Raw genomic sequence first — 20,232 nt, 5'->3', positions numbered from 1 at the left:
GAATAGTCATTTTATTAAATAAGTTTTTATGATATTATCATAAAAACACTTACAAACTAAACAAATCTAATAAACATATTATATAATTGATTTATATCTTCTCAATTATTTTTTCTTTCTCAACATCATACTCTAAATTTTTCTTACCAATCATAACAACATAGCAAATTGTTTTATCTGATACATCACTTTCAAAATTAACAGTCAGTTTCAAATTAGTTCTATCACTTACAGTTACTGATTTATGCTTGCTTGTGTTAATTACAAACATCGGCCTATTTTCTAAAAATTCCTTAGGATAATAAAACATCTCAGTATTTCCAATTGTAGCTCGCTTATATACCGTATACATTTCATAAACTTTCAAATACTTATGTTTTGCAAAATCTAAGTTTAAAGATTCTAATGGGAAAGATTCATTTCTAGAATTACGAAAATGGATATTCTGAACTTTACAATGATCAAAATAGCTTGAATCTCTTTCTTGATTATCATTTCTATCAGTTTGGAAAAAGGCAATTACAAAATTAGGCATATCAAATTCACTTGAGTTAAATTGTGTGGTTAAATCGAATTCTAAATACTTTCCACTAACTGATTTCTGCAAACATTGATACGTGTTGAATGAAATTGGAATCTTACCTTCTTTTAACATATTAGATCTTAACAAGGTGGCATAGTTAGGTTCATAATTAACAATAGGCATTCTTAACTCCATATTTGTAATCTTAACTTTACCTGGATGCGGTTGATCATTCTCAAATGTTCCATCCTGCTTTTTTGTTTTCCAAATAGCAAATGCATTATCATCAGAACCACTTCTTTTAAATGTATATTTCAATCCTCCTTTCCACATGATATCTTTAAAATCTGAACAAAATCCTGGTAAAAGTCTGAGCAAAAACACTATTTCTTCATCTGTTCTTGCCCATGTAATTCCTTCCCATCCACATTCATCATAGTGATTTGCCTCTGGTTTTGAAATCGTACATGTGTTTACAGCTGTTGAAGTTAAACCAGGATAATCTATAATATCCAATATCTGACCATGCTTACTAATTTGAATTTGAGAAAACAAATGTGGGAAGAAATTATTAATAAGTCTAATATTTTGACCAGTAGTATATTCTCCATCACCATCTCTACCTCTAATTTCAAAAGTTACATACATATCAGCATAATAAGGATGTATGAAGCCATCACCCACGTCAATATCAAATTCAATAGACCTGTTTGGCTTATTTAAATTCTCGATTGTTTTTTGATTAGGTTTAAAGGATTGTAATTCATATGACCAAGATATTTTACGAGTGTTTTTGGTGGATTACCTCCAAATGAATCAAACACATACTTTTTATTTCCTTTTTTCCAATAACAAATCCAATGCGTTCCTATATTTTTAGACGTATCAAAATTAACAATACCACACTCATTCTTGATCGGTTGTTTAGACAATTCATCACTCATAAATACACCTCTAAAGTTTCTTATCTTAAGTTTTTTAACAAGTTGTATTAGATCTAAATTACTTAAAGGTTTAATTTTTTCTTTTTCTTTACTGTTTTGGAGTTTACGTTTTTTGAAAGCTTACCACCTTGTTTTTCTTCCATTGCTAAGTTATGTCGTTTTTGTTCTTCTAATTCCATTTTATTCTTTTTTGCATCATCTACAGTCTTAGCAATAGCAGCCGCACCTCCAGCAACAGAACCTAGAGCACCTATTAAAGCTAAAATCGTTGGAATAGTAAATATAAAACCACCATAATGAACTTTATTATCATTTGCCTTCATTTCTTTGTTTATTTTCTTAAGTTGTGGTATAGAAAGAGATAGAGACATACATTGTCCTTTACTTAATTTTGCTTCCTTTTGTTTGAGTTGTTTGTTAGTTAAAATGTGATCTATATTTAATTGTTTAAGTTCCTGATTAGGAATCGTAAATGTAAAACCTTTTAACTGCATATTTATTATATAAATTAAAAGCTTTTTATGAAAATTTCCATAAAAAGTACATATATAAACCTAAATATAAAAAATACTTATAAACCTAAATCTAAAAAGTACATATAAACCTAAATCTAAAAAAATACTTATAAACCTAATCTTACTTTCATTACTTATAAACCTAAACCAAATCTTACTTTTGTATTCATCATTAAAGCAGTTCCAAGAGCAGGTAGTTTTTCAGTTATTAAATTAGCATCTTTAGCAAAAACTCTTTCCCAAGCTTTATTTTCTAATTCCTTATCTGCAATATGTCTTGATTCTGTATCTTTATTATCCCTATAGTATATATCATGTTCTTTACAAGCCTCATCTAATTTGTTAATACCTTCATCACCTCTTTCTAATCTTTCTTCTTAGTCCCAGGCCCGCAAAATCTAAATCCTGGAATATGCAACTCAAATGGAAGTTTATTAATCAAATCATTTACTAATCCTTTTCCATACTTTTCACTATTCCAAAATTTTGGTGGCAGCGTATTCAATATCTTTATCAAATAACCTATACCTTTTGGATCATTAGGTATAAATTGTGCAAGTTTAGAATTAATCATATCCATAATACCTACTTTTTCATTATAAAAGTTATCATTTCCAGATTTTTCTTCCCCATCAATAACAATCAAACGATCAATCAGTTTTCTCACATCATCCATCCATATGTATTCTTTTGATAATTCGTTATATACCTTTATTCCTTCTCCAGATTTTGGTGTCTTTTTTGAAGGTGTTGTTGGTTTTATATATTCATCCCAAATAGGTTTGATAATTTCTTTATATTTTTTACCTTTACTAGATTTTTGTTTTCTAGTACTTGGATCATTATTATGAAATGCAACACTCGAATCAATTACTATTTGTTTATATTTTTCTAGATCATCATCATTATAATTTGTTGGATTATGTTTTGTCAATAATTCCCATAAACCTTCTGTTCCTGTATAATGTCGATTATTAATAACTAAATCATCACCATGAATTTTAACTTCCGCATTTCCTATCATATGTATAATTTTCCCATCTTCATCATATGGGTGTATTCCAAAACTTTTATCATCTCTAGTTGCATAATATCTTGAGGCAATTTTACCCAAATGAGTTGTTGCTAAAGATTCTATTCCTTCTACTTTATATTTAATTTGTTTTTTCATGTGTTTTATTTCTTCTGTTATAGGCGTATCACTTTCATTTATAGAACTATCATACATAGGCGGTGTTTCTAATAAGCTTGAATCCACTCTAGCTCTTTTATACGCAACTGGAACTAACTCTTGAATTAGATTTTTATTTTCTTCTGCTACTTTTGATATATCTTGCCCTAAATCTTTAATTGCATCAATAACAGGCTGATCTTGTTCTTTAAATTTTTCATACTTACTTCGATTACTTTGTTTAATTTCCTTAAATCTTTTAATAAGTTCTTCTTTTAACTTAATATACTTCTTAGCTTTATTAACATCCATTTATTATATAAAGAAAAAATAAAAACATAACATAACATAACATAACATAACATAACATAACATAACATAACATAACATAACATATACGTTCACCTGCATTCATATACGTTTAGTTCACACTTTTAGAAATTCTTTAATTTTATTTCTATATTTACCATTATTCACCTTCCTAGTCATATCTATTGTTAAGAAACCATGTTCTCCACTCCAACACTTGCTACATAATAATTGTAATTTTTCAAACGACATATCAGATGCAACAAATTCATCATATATATGTTTTAAATTTACATTATCCTGTCTAAATATACAAATAAAGTTTAAGTTGTCCCTAATTAATTGTTTTGGCACTTTAGAATATGTTTGTCCAAGATAGAAACAGTTCAAACCCTTATGACGCCCTCGAGTAAAATATTCTCTAACGTGATTTTGTTCTTCTAATATGAAATCATCAAATACTACCACAGAATAGTCCTCACATTCATCTAATGGAATAATCTCTTCATTGTTTCCTTTTATTATTGCTATTCTGTCTTTAATATTACGTTCAATATCTCGAAAAAGTTGTATTAAGTGTTGGTATTTAGGTTGATTTAAACTTTTAGAATATATATAAACATTTGCATATTTTAACCATTTAGGTGCTAACAAAAAATTATCAATCATTAACGTCGTTTTACCACAACCACTAGGCCCAACTATTAAACATCTTATATCATCAGGTAACAACTCTCCATTCCTCTTACTCTTCGCCGTTTCTTCTGTTAACCTTACTTTAATATCCCAATTATCCATTTTAATTATTTATTATATAATAAATGAAAGTATTTAATTTAAATGGTTATTCATCTGTATTAAACATGTCATTGCATTACCCATTTGAAAACGATTTAGAAGTAGCTGTTGCAGGATTTTACACAACATACTTAACTCCAAACATTACAGAAAAATAATAAATTAACGTTTTGCACTGAAGAACCTGAAGTTACAAGACAAGCCATAGTTCAACCTGGTCAATATAGTTTAAAAGAATTAGAAGAATATATTAAATCAAACCTTCCATTCTACACTGATGAATTCAAAGATACTTTTGAAATTACAGAAGACAGGAAAAGAAATAGAGTTAAAATATTTAGTGAGGTTTGTGATATAACCTTAGATACCATTAATACTGTATTAGGTTTTAGTGATAAAAACTGGGCTAATAACATAGAACATATTGGAGATAAACCACCAAGGTTTCATCCGTTTGATACTATAAATATTCACTGTGATTTAGCAGAAGGTATGATTTTAAAACACAATGATACAACACACAACGAAACAGACTTAATTGCAACATTTAAAACAAATGCAGAGTTTAGAGAACCAATTATATATGAACCTAATGAAAAGATATTTTTCCCAATACATCACAATAAATTTAATAATTTTAAAGTTTCAATTAAAGATGAAAATGGTGATTTGATTGATTTTGGTGGAGCTCGTATAACTGTTTTACTTGCTATTAAATAATTTGAATTGTTATATAATAAATATGGACATCTTTGGTAATACTAAAAGGAGGACTACAAACCTCAATCATGTAAGTGAAGTTTTTACATCAAATATAACATGGGTTGATTTCAAAAACAAAAGACTTGTTAATGTAAGTGATGCAATTGACCAACATGATGTAGTAACTTTACAACAGCTAGATTTAATAAATAGTAATGTTAATAGTCAATTGGAAGGTGATAGAAACAAATTTGAAGATGTATTAAAAACATTACAAGACACATATATAAAGAAAGATGATTTTCAAAAGATTAGGATGGATACTACTAAATTGATTATGCAGAAAGAAACTATACCCCTAATATGTCGATTGAGAGTTAAAAATGTTAAGGAACCAATCTTTAGAATATTTAATCTCTCTAATGGTTACAAATTTCTATATAATGGGAAAATAATGCACATGGAATTAAGTTTGGATAAATACTTTCTAGAGATATATTTAGGTGATACTTTGATTGAAAATTTACCTGTAAACATTAAAAAGGGTGATATAATTATGTTTCAAGCAAATAAGAATTCAGCTACGGAAGAAGGGCAACCATTGCAAGTTATTATGTATATAGAAAGAGAACTTTCATAAAACCATTTGCTATATTCAATCTATATAATAACATTCTAATTCAATCTATATAACAACATTCTAAATTGAATTATACAGATGAATTATAAATTGTTATATAGATTGAATTATTGTTCGAATTATAGATTAAGTTATAGAATGTTATATTGATTAAATTATATAGATGAACAGTGTTTGAATTGTAGAAGTTATTATATAGATTGATTATAGATTGAATTATAGATTGAAGTTCATGATCAATTATAGTATTAATCAACAACAGCATTAATTATAGTATTAATCATCAAATACCGACACCTGTTAATTATAGTATTAATCATCAAATATCAACACCCGTTAATTATAGTATTAATCATCAAATATCGACAACAGCATCAAACAAACATATGCTTAAATTATAGTTTGAATTAGGCTAATCTTTAGAATTATATTGTTAGTTGAATTATAGTTTGAATTAGGTTGATTTTTAGAATGATGTTAGTTGATATAGTGTTTCAATTATAGATTGAGGTTAATAATTTTCCATATAATAAATAGTATGATGTATTGTGTTAAGTGTAAGAAATCAACAGATACAAAAATAGATAACATTAGAATAGAACAAACAAAGAATGGAAGATATGCTAAGAAAGGTATATGTGTTGTATGTGGTACTAATAAATCCCAATTCATTAAAAACCCCGATTGACTATATGAAGGTGAAGGTATTAGAGAAGACATTATAGAAGAAATTCATAAACCATCTAGAAAAAATTATCCTAGGTTAAGTGTTATTGTTAAAGGTATAGATGATTTATGGCAAGCAGATCTTGTGGAAATGGATAGTGGTGTGTTAAAAGGTGTTTCAAAATTAAATAAAGGGTATAAGTATTTGCTAACGATTATAGATGTGTTTTCAAAATATGCATTTGCTGTTCCTGTTAAAGATAAGAGTGGTAAAAATGTTACAGAAGCATTTGAATCAGTGTTAAAAGTAAGAAAACCTAATAACTTACAAACTGATCAAGGTAAAGAGTTTTATAATAAAGAATTTGAAGATTTGATGGGAAAAAACAATATCAATCATTACTCAACATATAGTGGTAAAAAAGCTTCTGTTGTTGAAAGGTTTAACAAAACACTTAAACAAAATATGTGGAAAAAATTTACTGTTCAAGGTAATTATAAGTGGTTAAAAATATTGCAAGGTTTAGTTGATGAATATAATAACAAAGTACATAGAACAATTGGTGTGAAACCTGTAGAAGTGAATAAGAAAAATGAGCATGTGATATTGAATAAAGTGTATAAGAAAGAATATAAACGTGTTAAACCTAAATACAAATTAGGTGATCATGTTCGTATAAGTAAAATTAAAGGATTGTTTGACAAAGGTTATACACCAAATTGGTCAGCAGAAGTGTTTGTTATTAACGAGGTTATACCATCTAATCCACCAACATATAAAATTAAAGATTTAAACAATGAAGAAGTTAAAGGAAGATTTTATGAACCAGAATTATTGAAAACTAAATATAAGGATGAGTATTTGGTTGAAAAAATATTGAGAAAGAAAGGTAATAAAGTGTTTGTTAAATGGTTAGGGTTTGATGATTCACATAATAGTTGGATAGATAAAAGTAATGTAATATTATAAATGTTATATTTTATGATTATTTCATAAAAGGTATAAATAGTTTATTAAATGGTTAGGGTTTAATAATTTGCATAATAATTAAATAAATAAAAGTAATATATTATAAATGTTATCTTTTATGATTATTTCATAAAAGGTATAAAATCGAACAATACCAGTTGAAATTAATCAAAAAAATCGAACAATACCAAAATGAACCAGATGAATTGAAAGTTATATACACAATGAAAGTTGATGAACTAAAAAACCATTGTAAAAGGAAGGGGATAAAAGGTTATTCTAAATTAAGAAAGGCTGAACTTATTGACCGTATTATAAAATATGAAGATGAACAAAACAGATCACAAATTAGAAACATATTTCCATTTAAAGAAGAAGTATTTGAAGAATCCAAACCACAACGAATACCAATTAAAGTAGAAACAAAGGAAACAGCAATACAGAAACGATTACAAACTATCACAATTGAAAACATAGGAGGATATAAAGATCCAGTGAAGTTTTTAAATATAAGTGGGAAAGTAGTTATTAACAAAATCAAGGAAGAATTAAAGCACCATCCATTAAAAGTCAACCTTGTATTCATTTGTGATTATATTAAACATAAAGAAGTACAAGAACGCAATTTTAAAACTATGAATGAAAGAATATTACAATCAACTGACTTAGATGAATATATAACCAATGCTAAACAAAAACTATGTAGAGAGATGGAGGAATTTCAAGGAAGAGGTTCAGGATGGTCATTACATCAAATTAAATATTTAGAAATCAGATTAAATAAATATGTACCATTACGAGCTTCTTCCTATATTGACCTTCCTAAACCAATTAAAGATAAAAAAGCAGTGATTAATGTTCAAAATAAAGATAATAAATGTTTCTTATATTCTATTGCGTGTTATTTAAAACCTATAGATCACCAATCACATCCTCAACGGCCTTCAAACTATACAGAAATTGTGGATGAATTACAAGAGAAATATTGTAAGGGTATTGAATTTCCTGTACAATTAAAAGATATAGTAAAGTTTGAAAAAAGAAGTAACATATCCATTAACGTGTATACCTATGATGATGAATATAATATATATCCACTTCAAATCACAAAAAATAAGCAGGATAAACACATCAATTTATTATATGTAAAAGATGAAAATAATGATCACTTTTGTTGGATAAAGGATTTATCAAGATTAATAAGAAGTCAAGTAACAAAGCATAAGGAAAAATTATACTTTTGTGATAGGTGTTTAACAAGACATTTTAGAAATGAGATACAATTACAAGAACATGAACTATATTGTAAGGAGCATGAATCTGTTAGAATAGAACTTCCAAAACCATATGACAATCAAATACAGTTCCAAAATTATAATAGATCATTAAGGGTACCATTTGCGATATATGCCGATTTTGAATGCTTGTTATGTAAAATGGAAGTAGACCATAATTGTTCTAAAACTGTGAAGTATCAAAAGCATTTACCAATGAGTTTCTGTTATTACATCAAATACTCAAATGGTGTGTATAAAAGGCCTGTTAGTTATATTGGTTTAGATGCTGCAAAGGTGTTTGTGGAGAAGTTAAAACAAGAAGCAATAGAAATAAAGAAAATATATAACAAAAGAGTTGAAATGAATAACCTAACTAAAGATGAGGAAGAGTTATATAATAATTCCAATAGTTGTCATATATGTGAGAAAAACTTGAATGATTTACCACCCGCAATTGAAAAACAAATAAATGTGTTAAATAAGAAAATAAAATTCGCTAAAAATAATGATAGCATGGTTGAAAAATTAGAAGAATGGAAACATGAATTAGGTAAATGTTTGAAAAATATAAATATAAATAAAGCAAAAGTAAGAGATCATGATCATTTAACTGGAAAGTTTAGAGGTGCAGCTCACAGTTATTGTAACTTAAGCTATCGAAATCCTAATTTCATTCCAGTATTTATTTACAATTTAAGTGGTTATGATACTCACCTATTTGTTAAAGAACTTGCTTATGATAAGAATGAAATAAAACTAATTGCAAACAATGAAGAAAAATATATAACATACTCGAAATATGTGAAGGTTGATAAAAAGAATGGAATTAATTTACGATTTCTAGATTCATTTAGGTTTATGTCAAGGGGTTTAGCAGAACTAGCAAATAACCTTACAAAAGAACAATATAGAGAAACGTCAAAGTATTTCACTTATGATTTATTAGATTTAGTAATTAAAAAAGGTGTGTACCCATATGATTATATTGACTCAATTGAAAGATTAGAAGAAACAAAACTACCTTCAAAAGAAATGTTCTTTAATAAACTTACTAACACCCACATCAGTGATGAAGATTATGAGCATGCGAAAAATGTTTGGAAGTCATTCAATATTAAAAATCTAGGTGAATATACAGAACTTTATAACAGGACAGATGTATTAATATTAGCCGATGTATTTGAAAATTTTAGAGATGTATGTTTAAAGGCATATGGTTTAGATCCTGCTTGGTATTTCACTGCTCCTGGTTTATCATGGGATTCAATGTTAAAGGTGACTAAAATCGAACTAAAAATGTTAACTGACTATGACAAAATATTAATGATTGAAAAAGGTATAAGAGGTGGAATTTCACAATGTAGTAAGAGGTATGTAAAAGCAAATAATAAGTATATGAAAAGTTATAACAAAGACGAACCTTCAAAGTATTTAGCTTATCTAGATGCAAATAATTTATATGGATGGGCAATGAGTCAATACATGCCTTACAAAGACTTTAAATGGGTTCAACCTTACATAAACATAATGAATATTCCAGATAATTCAGAAACTGGTTACATATTAGAAGTTGATTTAGAATATCCAGAATACTTACATGATAAACATACAGATCTACCATTAGCTCCAGAAAATATGTGCCCGCCAGGATCGAAACAATCAAAATTATTAACAACGCTTTACAATAAAGAAAGATATGTTATTCACTATAGAAATTTAAAATTATATATGTCACTTGGAATGATATTAAAGAAAATTCACCGAGTATTAGAGTTCAAGCAATCAAACTGGTTAAAGGAATATATTGATCTAAATACAAATATGAGAACACAAGCTAAGAATAATTTCGAGAAAGATTTTTACAAGTTAATGAATAATAGTGTATTTGGTAAAACAATGGAAAACATTAGAAAGAGGCCATCAATTACTTTAGAATGTGATCCAATGAGGGTGGAAAAGTTAATAGCGAAACCGAACTTTGATTATAGAACAATATTTACTGAAGATTTGTGTGCGATACATATGAAAAAAGAAAAATTGACCTTCAACAAACCTATATATGTTGGTATGAGTGTGCTAGATTTGTCAAAACTATTAATGTATGACTTCCATTACAACATTATGAAACCTAAATATGATATTGATATAGGGTTATGTTATATGGATACTGATAGTTTTATATATGAAATTAATACAGATGATTTCTACAAAGACTTAAAAGAAATGGTTGATTTATTTGATACAAGTGAATATGGAAAGGATAATCAATATGGAATACCATTAGTAAACAAAAAAGTATTAGGAAAGATGAAGGATGAAAACAATGGTAAAATAATGACAGAATTTATTGGGTTAAGATCAAAGATGTATGCCTTTAAAGTTGAAAATAAAGAGAAGAAAAAAGCAAAAGGAATAACAAAATGTGTAGTATCAAAAGAGTTACAATTTGATGATTATAAGCAAACCCTATTCAATGATGTGAAAACATACAAAAATATAAATCTAATTCGAAGTTGTAAGCATGATGTGTATACCATAGCTGTAAATAAATTAGCTTTAGATTCGAATGATGATAAAAGATATATACTAGAGGGTGGTATAAGTACATTAGCTTGGGGGCATTATAAGATATAGTTAAAATGTATTTATGTGTAGTTTAGTTTTAGGTCATATTTAATTAACTTTTATGTATAGTTTAGTTTTAGATAAAATTTAATTAACTTTTATGTATAGTTTAGTTTTAGGTAAATTTAATTAACTTTTATGTATAGTTTAGTTTTAGGTAAATTTAATTAACTTTTATGTGTGGTGTAGTTTAGTTTTAGGTCATATTTAATTAACTTTTATGTATAGTTTAGTTTTAGGTAAATTTAATTAACTTTTATGTATAGTTTAGTTTTAGGTAAATTTAATTAACTTTTATGTATAGTTTAGTTTTAGATAAAATTTAATTAACTTTTATGTATAGTTTAGTTTAATTTTAGGTCATATTTAATTAACTTTTATGTATAGTTTAGTTTTAGGTAAATTTAATTAACTTTTATGTGTGGTGTAGTTTAGTTTTAGGTCATATTTAATTAACTTTTATGTATAGTTTAGTTTTAGGTAAATTTAATTAACTTTTATGTATAGTTTAGTTTTAGATAAAATTTATATTTTTAAGTCATAAAAGTTGTTTTTGTAATTTTATCCTTAGACATAGGCAACCAGTAACGCGTTAGAAAAAAATTATAAAAAATAGAAACCATTTACCGTTTGAATTTTGAAAATCGGTTAATATTTGACGATGTTATAGCAAGTTCAAAATTTCGGGAATTTTTTACGGGTTTATTTTTGAGTTTTCGGGAAAATGTTATTCTTTAAAAAAGTTTTTAAATTTTATTCTAATTATGATAGTATTTTTATTTTTTCGATTTGTTGAAATTTTGTGGAGATATTGAAAAAGGGAAAAGTATCCTTTGGGTTATGCAACCATTTATCATTTTAGAAAATTGGTTATGTGATTAGTATTCATTTGTCGTTTGAATTTTGAAAATCGGTTAATAAACAACAAAGTTATAACGACTTAAAAAAATAACATCCCTCGAGTACGCCATTAAAACAGGGTTGGTTATCGTTTCCAAAAAATTATCATATTTACCTTATTTGGTACTAGTTCATTTGTAATAGTTTCAGAGCTTAATTCATAATTTTAACAATTCTGGAAAAATATGTTAAAAAGAATTAGTTTCCAACCCTGTTTGTCACGTGAAAGTAAAAATCATCACGTTAAAACTAAGAAGTTTAAAAAAGTTTAAAAATTTTTCGACTGTGAAGAGAGAGAAAATTGTAACTGCATAACGTGACTAGCTAACGTGACGTGACAGTTTTGGTGTTGTTATTATTACACTTTCCATATACTGCTTGACTACTAAAAAAAAATGTTGTTGCTGCTCCGGTTGACTGAAGAGAATGTGAGTGTGGATGAGTGTATGATGATGTAAGCAAGTCACGTTCCCATGCTAAGAAAGAAAGAAGGAGAATTATCGTAAATCTCATGTACATATATGCTATTCCTTCTCTCAAGCAAACTCAATTGTAAATGTGTGTGTGGACAAACCTTCTGTGCTGTGTTGGGTTGTATAAATACAGGCGGCAAAATGCTAAATTCGTTATTTTTTATCCGCTTTTGATAATTCAAACGGCATTTAAAAGAGTATGTATCAGAGTTTAAAACGCAATTGTTCATTCTTGTTAAATGTTGTTAGATTTAGTGATTTTTTGTTTTTGTAACTAGATTTAATGATTTTTTGTAACCAAATTTAGTGATTTTTTGAAGTCAAAACCGGTTATAACCAGATTTTATAACTAGATTTAGTGATTTTTGAAGTCAAAACCGGTTATAACTAGATTTTGTAACTAGATTTAGTGGTTTTGTAACTAGATTTAGTGATTTTTGTAACTAGATTTAGTGATTTTTTATAACCAGATTTAATGATTTTTGTAACTAGATTTAGTGATAGAATGCATTAGAAGTTATTATGAGTAAGATAGAAGTTATTTGATATAGTGATAGAAGTTATTTGGGAAGTAGGGAGTGCGGTAGAAATTATTAGGGGTAGTTTAGAAGTTATTTGGAGGTAGGGGGATGCGCTATTGTTATTAGGGGTGCGCTATTATTATTGATGGTGTGCTAGATTGTTATTGGAAATGATGAAGTGGCGCAGAATCCCCATCCCACCCCTACTTACAACGTTCTTACAAAACTTGGAATACCGAGAAAGCTAATTAGATTAATTAAGATATGTTTACATGAATCCCAAAGTAAAGTCCGGGTAGGAAAATTTTTGTCCACGAGCTTTCACGTCGAAAATGGCCTGAAACAAGGAGATGCGTTGTCGCCATTATTATTTAACTTCGTTCAGGAATACGCTATAAGGAAAATCAAAGATAGCAACCAGGGCCTAGAGTTGAACGGTATTCACCAGGTTATGGCATATGCTGATGACGTAAATTTAATAGGGGATGACAGGAGAACAATAGAAAGAAATGCAGAGATCTTATTAAACGCTTGCAGGGACATGGGTTTAGAAATAAATGCAGAGAAAACTAAATACATGGAAGTGCGTCAAGACAGGAATACAGCAAATTATGGATGCGTTAAAATATTAAATAATACTTTTGATAAAGTGGATAGTTTCAAATACCTAGAATCAATATTAACAGAGGAAAATCATATTCACGAAGAAATTAAATGTCGACTAAAAGCAGGGAATTCGTGTTACTATTCGGTTCAAAATCTCTTGTCGTCGCGAATTCTGTCGAGAAATTTGAAGCTTAAAATATACAAAACGGTAATCATGCCTGTTGTTTTGTATGGCTGCGAAACATGGTCACTTACTCTGAGGGAAGAACATAGACTGAAAGTATTTGAGAACAAGATCCTGAGACGAATATTCGGACCCAAGAGGAACGGGAATGGGGAATGGCGGAAACTTCATAACGAGGAACTACATAATTTGTATGGTTTACCCAACATCGTTAGGATCGTGAAGTCTAGGAGGCTTAGGTGGGCGGGTCATGTAGCTAGAATGGAAGAAAGTAGAAACGCTTTCAAAGTTTTGACAGGAAAACCAATCGGAAAACGACCATTAGGAAGACCTAGGCGCAGATGGGAGGACAATATTAAGATGGATCTCGCAGAGATTGGAATACAAAGTAGAAACTGGATGCAGTTAGCTAAGGATAGAAGTCAGTGGAGAGCTTTTGTGAACACGGCATTAAACCTCCGGGTTCCATAGGCCATAGAGTTAGTTACTTAGCACTAAGACATAGATCATCACTGAGTTCATTGTTATGTAGAAATTATTTAAATTATTAATTCAAACTAAAAAATAAATCACTGAACAAACTAACATTTAAAATAATAATAATAATAATAATAATAATAATAATAATAATAATAATAATAATAATAATAATAATAATAATAATAATAATAATAATAATAATTGTGTAACAGTTTCGCCAACTAACTGGACATATTTACTTCAACATAACTTATTAAATAAATTCACAAAGTTACAGTACATACAGTAACCGAAGTGGCACATACATTACTCCAAATTGCCTGTTTTAAGTTGATATTTTAAACTGTAAAATTGTTTGAAATAAGCATTGCTACTGCCGCCGAATGTGTTTTACATGATCTATGTATTATAAAAATCATAACAAAGTAAATTAAGAATGTATATTGACTTAAAGAATAAAAATTGTAATGAATATAAGTATAAAACTCCGATACGCTCATGTCCAAAATTATGTCGCATATCTATAAATATGCTGTTGTAGGAATATAATTTGATAACGGATTCTCCCGGTATTACTTATAATGTTAGTATGTGTATAATCGGCGAAGACATGTATATAGCAAATTTCAAATCAAAAGAGCAGTAAATAAGAACAATAAAAAGAAAATAAAACTTTCTTGTCCATATATTTTCTTTCACTCATTCTAATTTTCGTATTTATAATTCATTACCTCTGAAATTTCCCACAAATATATATTTTGCGATTATACACATAGTATCAGTATTAAAAGTACCCTGCATAATCATTATCAAATTACATTCTTACAAGAAGACAGTTATAGATATGCGACAATCATTTTGGACATGAGTGTACTTATCCGGCCGTCATCTTGTGAAGAACTCCCAAATGTATAGTTACCTCCGTCATTATGATACCATTTATGAAAACAGAATAATTATTTTGCTTTCTTCCGGGCTAATACATGAAATAAAGCATTTCTTATTGTTTTATTTCTTATTGCTTATTGCATTGTATGTCCTCGTTTGTGTAGTTCATAGTTTGACGGTAATGCTTCGAGTTATATTCGACCACCTTCAATATAGAGAGAAACAAATCCAATTAGTATAATCAATAAAGACCTGAATACGTTAAAATACATGTTAGGTAATATAAATTTTTATATTATTTAATATCATACTTCGTACTGTAAGGCCAACTGAGCTTGCTCACGCAAATATAACGTTGTGTCATTTTCAGTTATATTTTACAACTGGAAAGATGAAATCCAAAAGTATGGTTAGATTTATACTACTGGAAGAATTAAATACATTTTATTTCAGGAAAATTTATTAATATTTACGCCAAGACAAGTACTTGAAGTATTTTGTTAATCTAAGATCCCTGTTAATGTTTATTTCAAACATTATCAAAATATCTTAAATTACCAAGGATTCGAAATATTGGAAGACGTAATTTAAAAAAAAAAAACAGATTCTAACATTTAAATATATACGAACTACTCAGAGTGCTTGTTTTATATGTCTTGGACTTACGATGTTATATTCTTAAACAACAATTATTCCCGTCTAAATTTATGACTTATTTTTGCTATTTTATTAATTAAATAATCGCATTAAAAGTTCCGTCTGTGTTGAGTTAAGAGGCAACATTTTGCTGTAAAATTTCTTTGATGAAAAACAGCTTAAATCTATATTGCAGTTATTATCCTAAGGAAAGTGCTTGTAAATGATCTGTAAGTATTATAGGGAGCTAGCATGTTTATCAGCGGGGGCTGAGGTAGAGGGGGAAACTTTTCGGCATATTTTCTGCCTGACTTTTGCGACACTCCCTTACCCTCCTTCTATATGTCAGCATTGCCAGGCGTAAAAGAATTGTCACATGAATGTCATTCTGAAGAGTTAGTTGATTATTTGTTGGGTATTGTTGTGGTCGCGGTTTTGTTACTTATTATTCATTTGACAATGGCTTCACAGCGTAAGAGAGGGCAAACTATACACAGCGAAGCTAGAGAAGTAATAAGAAAGGTCATAGTGCAGTGCGACGAAGAAGCGCGGGAGAAAAAAACTGAAGCATCTGTTATCACAGTCTAATTTGCGTGTGTCCACGTATACACGTTTCTATATTCTTTAAACATTATTTATGACTTAATTTTTTTAAAATATATTGAGTATTTATCTTCATTGTTTTCAGTTACATTTTAGTGCCTATTTTACTGCCTATTTTGTAAATTTAAGTGCCTATTTGCCCACCTATTTTCCAGGTTTTAATGCCTAAACATGTGATCTCTAGTGATAATGATTAATCGAACTTAAACATAACACATACTGTTATATTCTTCATTGCACTTCTAAAGTGTTAATAGGAAATTATGTATATAATTTATATATTTCAAGTGTTATGTATAAGCTCTGTAATTAAATTGTAAATAAATGTATCATACGAAGACAATGCTATTTTTAGAGCCAACAAAATTTCTTCGAAAGAGCGGAATATTCTTAAATATAATTATTATTAATAAGAATTAATATTTATTATTATAATTATTATTATTATTATTATTATTATTATTATTATTATTATTATTATTATTATTAAGAATTAACGCTCTAAACGAGCTTAGAAGCTTCTAAATGTAGGACCTACATTTTTCTTGCATAAGGCGGGATTTGAACCATTACATTCAACTATCCCCAGCGGAATTGACCCTTTATGTTGCAATCGAAGACAAATGCTAGACCGCTCCGCCACACGGGTGGTTATAAAATATAGAAGGTGAGTAATATGCAAAATGTATTCAAATACGGTAACTGCTTATGCAAATTTAAAAAAATCTTTCGATAGGGATTGCACAGTTTGCATAAACTCTTTGAATTAAGTGAGTATTAGGTGATTTTTTTACAGCGCACTGGCAACCCTGCCCAGGACCATCGAGTGACCGTTTCTTGATCACGGGGGTGGGGCACCTGTCAATCAACTCTGAATTCCTCAGCCTCGCATTAAAGCCAGCTCCCTGTAATAACTGAGTCCTACTTTAGAAGATATAAATGGAATAGGCAGCTTGATACACATAAATATACGTATATTCCATTATTCAAGATTTGATTTTTAACTTTCTTTTCAGCGTCTTTAAGATGCAATCTATACTCACAGTAAACCACTGTTATTCGAATGAGATATGTAGTTATGTACAAATAAAGTTTTATATATATATATATATATATACTTTCAAAATTTGCGTAATAAACACGTTTGTATGTAGTGTTTTTTATCAATATGATTATACATATCTACGTGATCTCTTTATGGAAAAGCAGAAACAACATCAAAACAAATTAAAGTACTGTATAAGTCATTTGTATATTGATTGTATGTATTTGTTAGTAAGTTATAAATTAGACCTTAATTACTTGCGAAAGATAAGAGTAAGGTCACACTCTCTAAAACCAAATTATCAATTTCAGCAAAAGGAATGCCTACCTGGTTGCCGTACTAAGCTGTGTTAATACAAATTTACTAAATATATTAATAAGTTAGCGCCACTCTCCTCGCATGGTCCATGTAGCGTCCTCCCTGAATTCTACAGGCATGCTTCCTTAGTAATAATAATCCGCCTTATGCAGAGTCGTTTCGATGTATGATTAGCGTCATACTAAATTACAGACTACTGCAGGAGACTTATGCTAGTCGAACTGTTTAGTATGGCACTAATCGCGCTTCAAAACGACTCTGCATAAGGCCCAATATGTTTATGTTCTACAATTCTCTGGGATCAGTTTTCAGAAGTTATATGTATTATTTTTGTATGGTATTATACATATTTTATATTAATTTTTAGTTTATTTAAATGATTCAATTATTCTTTCTTAAGCTTCTTCTAAGTTTCAGTGTTTCATTTTCCATGGTAATCTCTTTTTCCTGTTTGATCATATCAACAACTCTGATTATAGAGATTACGTAATTTTCCTGCTTTCCTTTAACATTAGTATCATACCTAGATAACTATTGTTGAGGTATGTTCATTTAATCTTTTGTCGGCTTTGGACCCACTTTTAGTTAGTTAGAACATATCTGAGAATTATGTTGGAAGCATATCTGGGAATTATTCCGTGTAGGGAATTTCCTGCTCATTTCACAATGATGAAATATTCATTTTTTGGATGGCGTTTGTGTGAATTCCTTTACGTTGATATGGACCGCCACGCCAAGGTTTCTCGTGTTCGATATAAAAATGCATGTATGAATGTAGTTTTTCCACGCTTTTGAACGAACAGCTCTGAAATTATGCACTTTTGTCCGCAGGTCAATATGAATTTTTTGTCTCTTTTTGATGTGAGGAATTACTTATTATAGTTTGTTGGTATAGTTCATTAACACCCTGTATATTGTTCATTTTTAGGATACAATTTCCAATACACACAGAAATATCTTTTGTGCTCATTTAAGGAATAACGAGTACTCAGTTCTTAAATAGCTAAAAGCATAGTGTATGTATGTGGGGGGTGGGTGTTACTTGAACCATTACAACAAATGTGTAGAAGTTACGAACGGAAACGAAGTAGTGAAAAAGTACGAACAGATTTTAATGATTATGTTATTATAGACAGGCTTTACAAGAAGCAGTTCGACAGATTGTTTCGAATAAAAAGAAAATATTGTTCAATCAAAATAAAAACATGGACGACCCGAACTTAGATTTTGCGGAACACCTATTGTTTTCAGCTGAGAGAGGAGAAATTTCAGAGGAGCAAGTGCATCAGGTAAGCTTTTTTTTTTTTTTTTTTTTTCAGCGTAGTGTCATAGTCTATAAACATGTGCGTAACTAATGTTAATCGTTAAAAGTATTACTTAAATATATAGATAGAGATAATAAAGTACTTAGTATTCAGAAATGTTTTAAAACTCATTTGACCTTGGTAATATAACGTTTTGATATGGAAGGTAAAAATCTTAAATTTCAAACATACTTTAAGAAGTCTTTAATAAAATAATTTATTCATTTCTTTCTTCATTCATTTTGCAGCAAATTCTCATCTAAACTTTTCATCAGCCTTTGTATTTTAGCAAGTAACTTTCACATTCATACAATGCAAAACCGGCAGAATTATACTTCTGTGAACCTGCAAGCTTTTCGATATTAGCGGCGACAATAAAAGGTATCACATATGGTGTAGTGACAAACTTTACAGTATTATGCAAGTCATTGTTAGGAGTATGTATATCTCTATAAGGATTGTGTGTCATTGTTGTAATAATAATAATAATAATAATAATAATAATAATAATAATAATAATAATAATAATAATAATAATAATTTTTCTTAATACAATGTCGGCTTGTCACCAAGTACTTAATAATTTTATCTACATTGGTTATAGTAGGTATTCATCTATTACAAGTAACAAATAATTTTGTAGCATTTACAAGGGTGGAAATAACTCAAACAACATTATTGGACTTTTAGAGAATATCCAGAAAATATTATTTTAGAGAAGATTCAGAAAATATTAGTTGAAATATTTAAAACCTATCAGCAACTTAAATTTTGTATAAAAATTTTTTATAATTTATACAAGAACACATCTCAATAAAGGTCGTACAGAATGAGTACTTCAACTTACAACCATTTAATAAGTTTAACATGAAATTACTTAATGAAACAATAGAATCCGTATCAATAACAGCAAGGAAAGATCAATCTTTACTCAAATAACATCCAACACTAATAATTGCAAACGTTTCAACGTTGGATCCACATCACCTTTAACGTTGCTTGAAGTACTGCATTTTTGAAGTTTTTATTTATTTATTTATTTTTATGAATCTTTTTCCCTGTAGGAATACTTATAAAGAATTGCTCTTCCGTATTCTAAACCTGTGAAGTATTTGAGATACTACTTAAAGTGAA

The 20,232-nt window shown here is 28.6% G+C and overlaps 1 protein-coding gene across 1 annotated transcript in view; it reads left to right on the top strand.

The window, feature by feature from the left end:
• LOC145694613 (aromatase-like) overlaps nucleotides 1-20,232 on the top strand; it is a 57,118-nt gene that overhangs the window by 21,261 nt on the left and 15,625 nt on the right. Inside the window, exon 7 of the mRNA XM_081771006.1 lies at nucleotides 18,927-19,083. Coding sequence (XP_081627132.1) covers nucleotides 18,927-19,083 — 157 coding nt within the window. The remainder of the gene's footprint in view (nucleotides 1-18,926; nucleotides 19,084-20,232) is intronic.

This window comes from Thermobia domestica, chromosome 9, assembly GCF_964235325.1.
Source record: "Thermobia domestica chromosome 9, izTheDome1.hap1.1, whole genome shotgun sequence".
Lineage (NCBI taxonomy): Eukaryota > Metazoa > Arthropoda > Insecta > Zygentoma > Lepismatidae > Thermobia > Thermobia domestica.
This window is presented reverse-complemented; position numbering and strand designations above follow the sequence as displayed.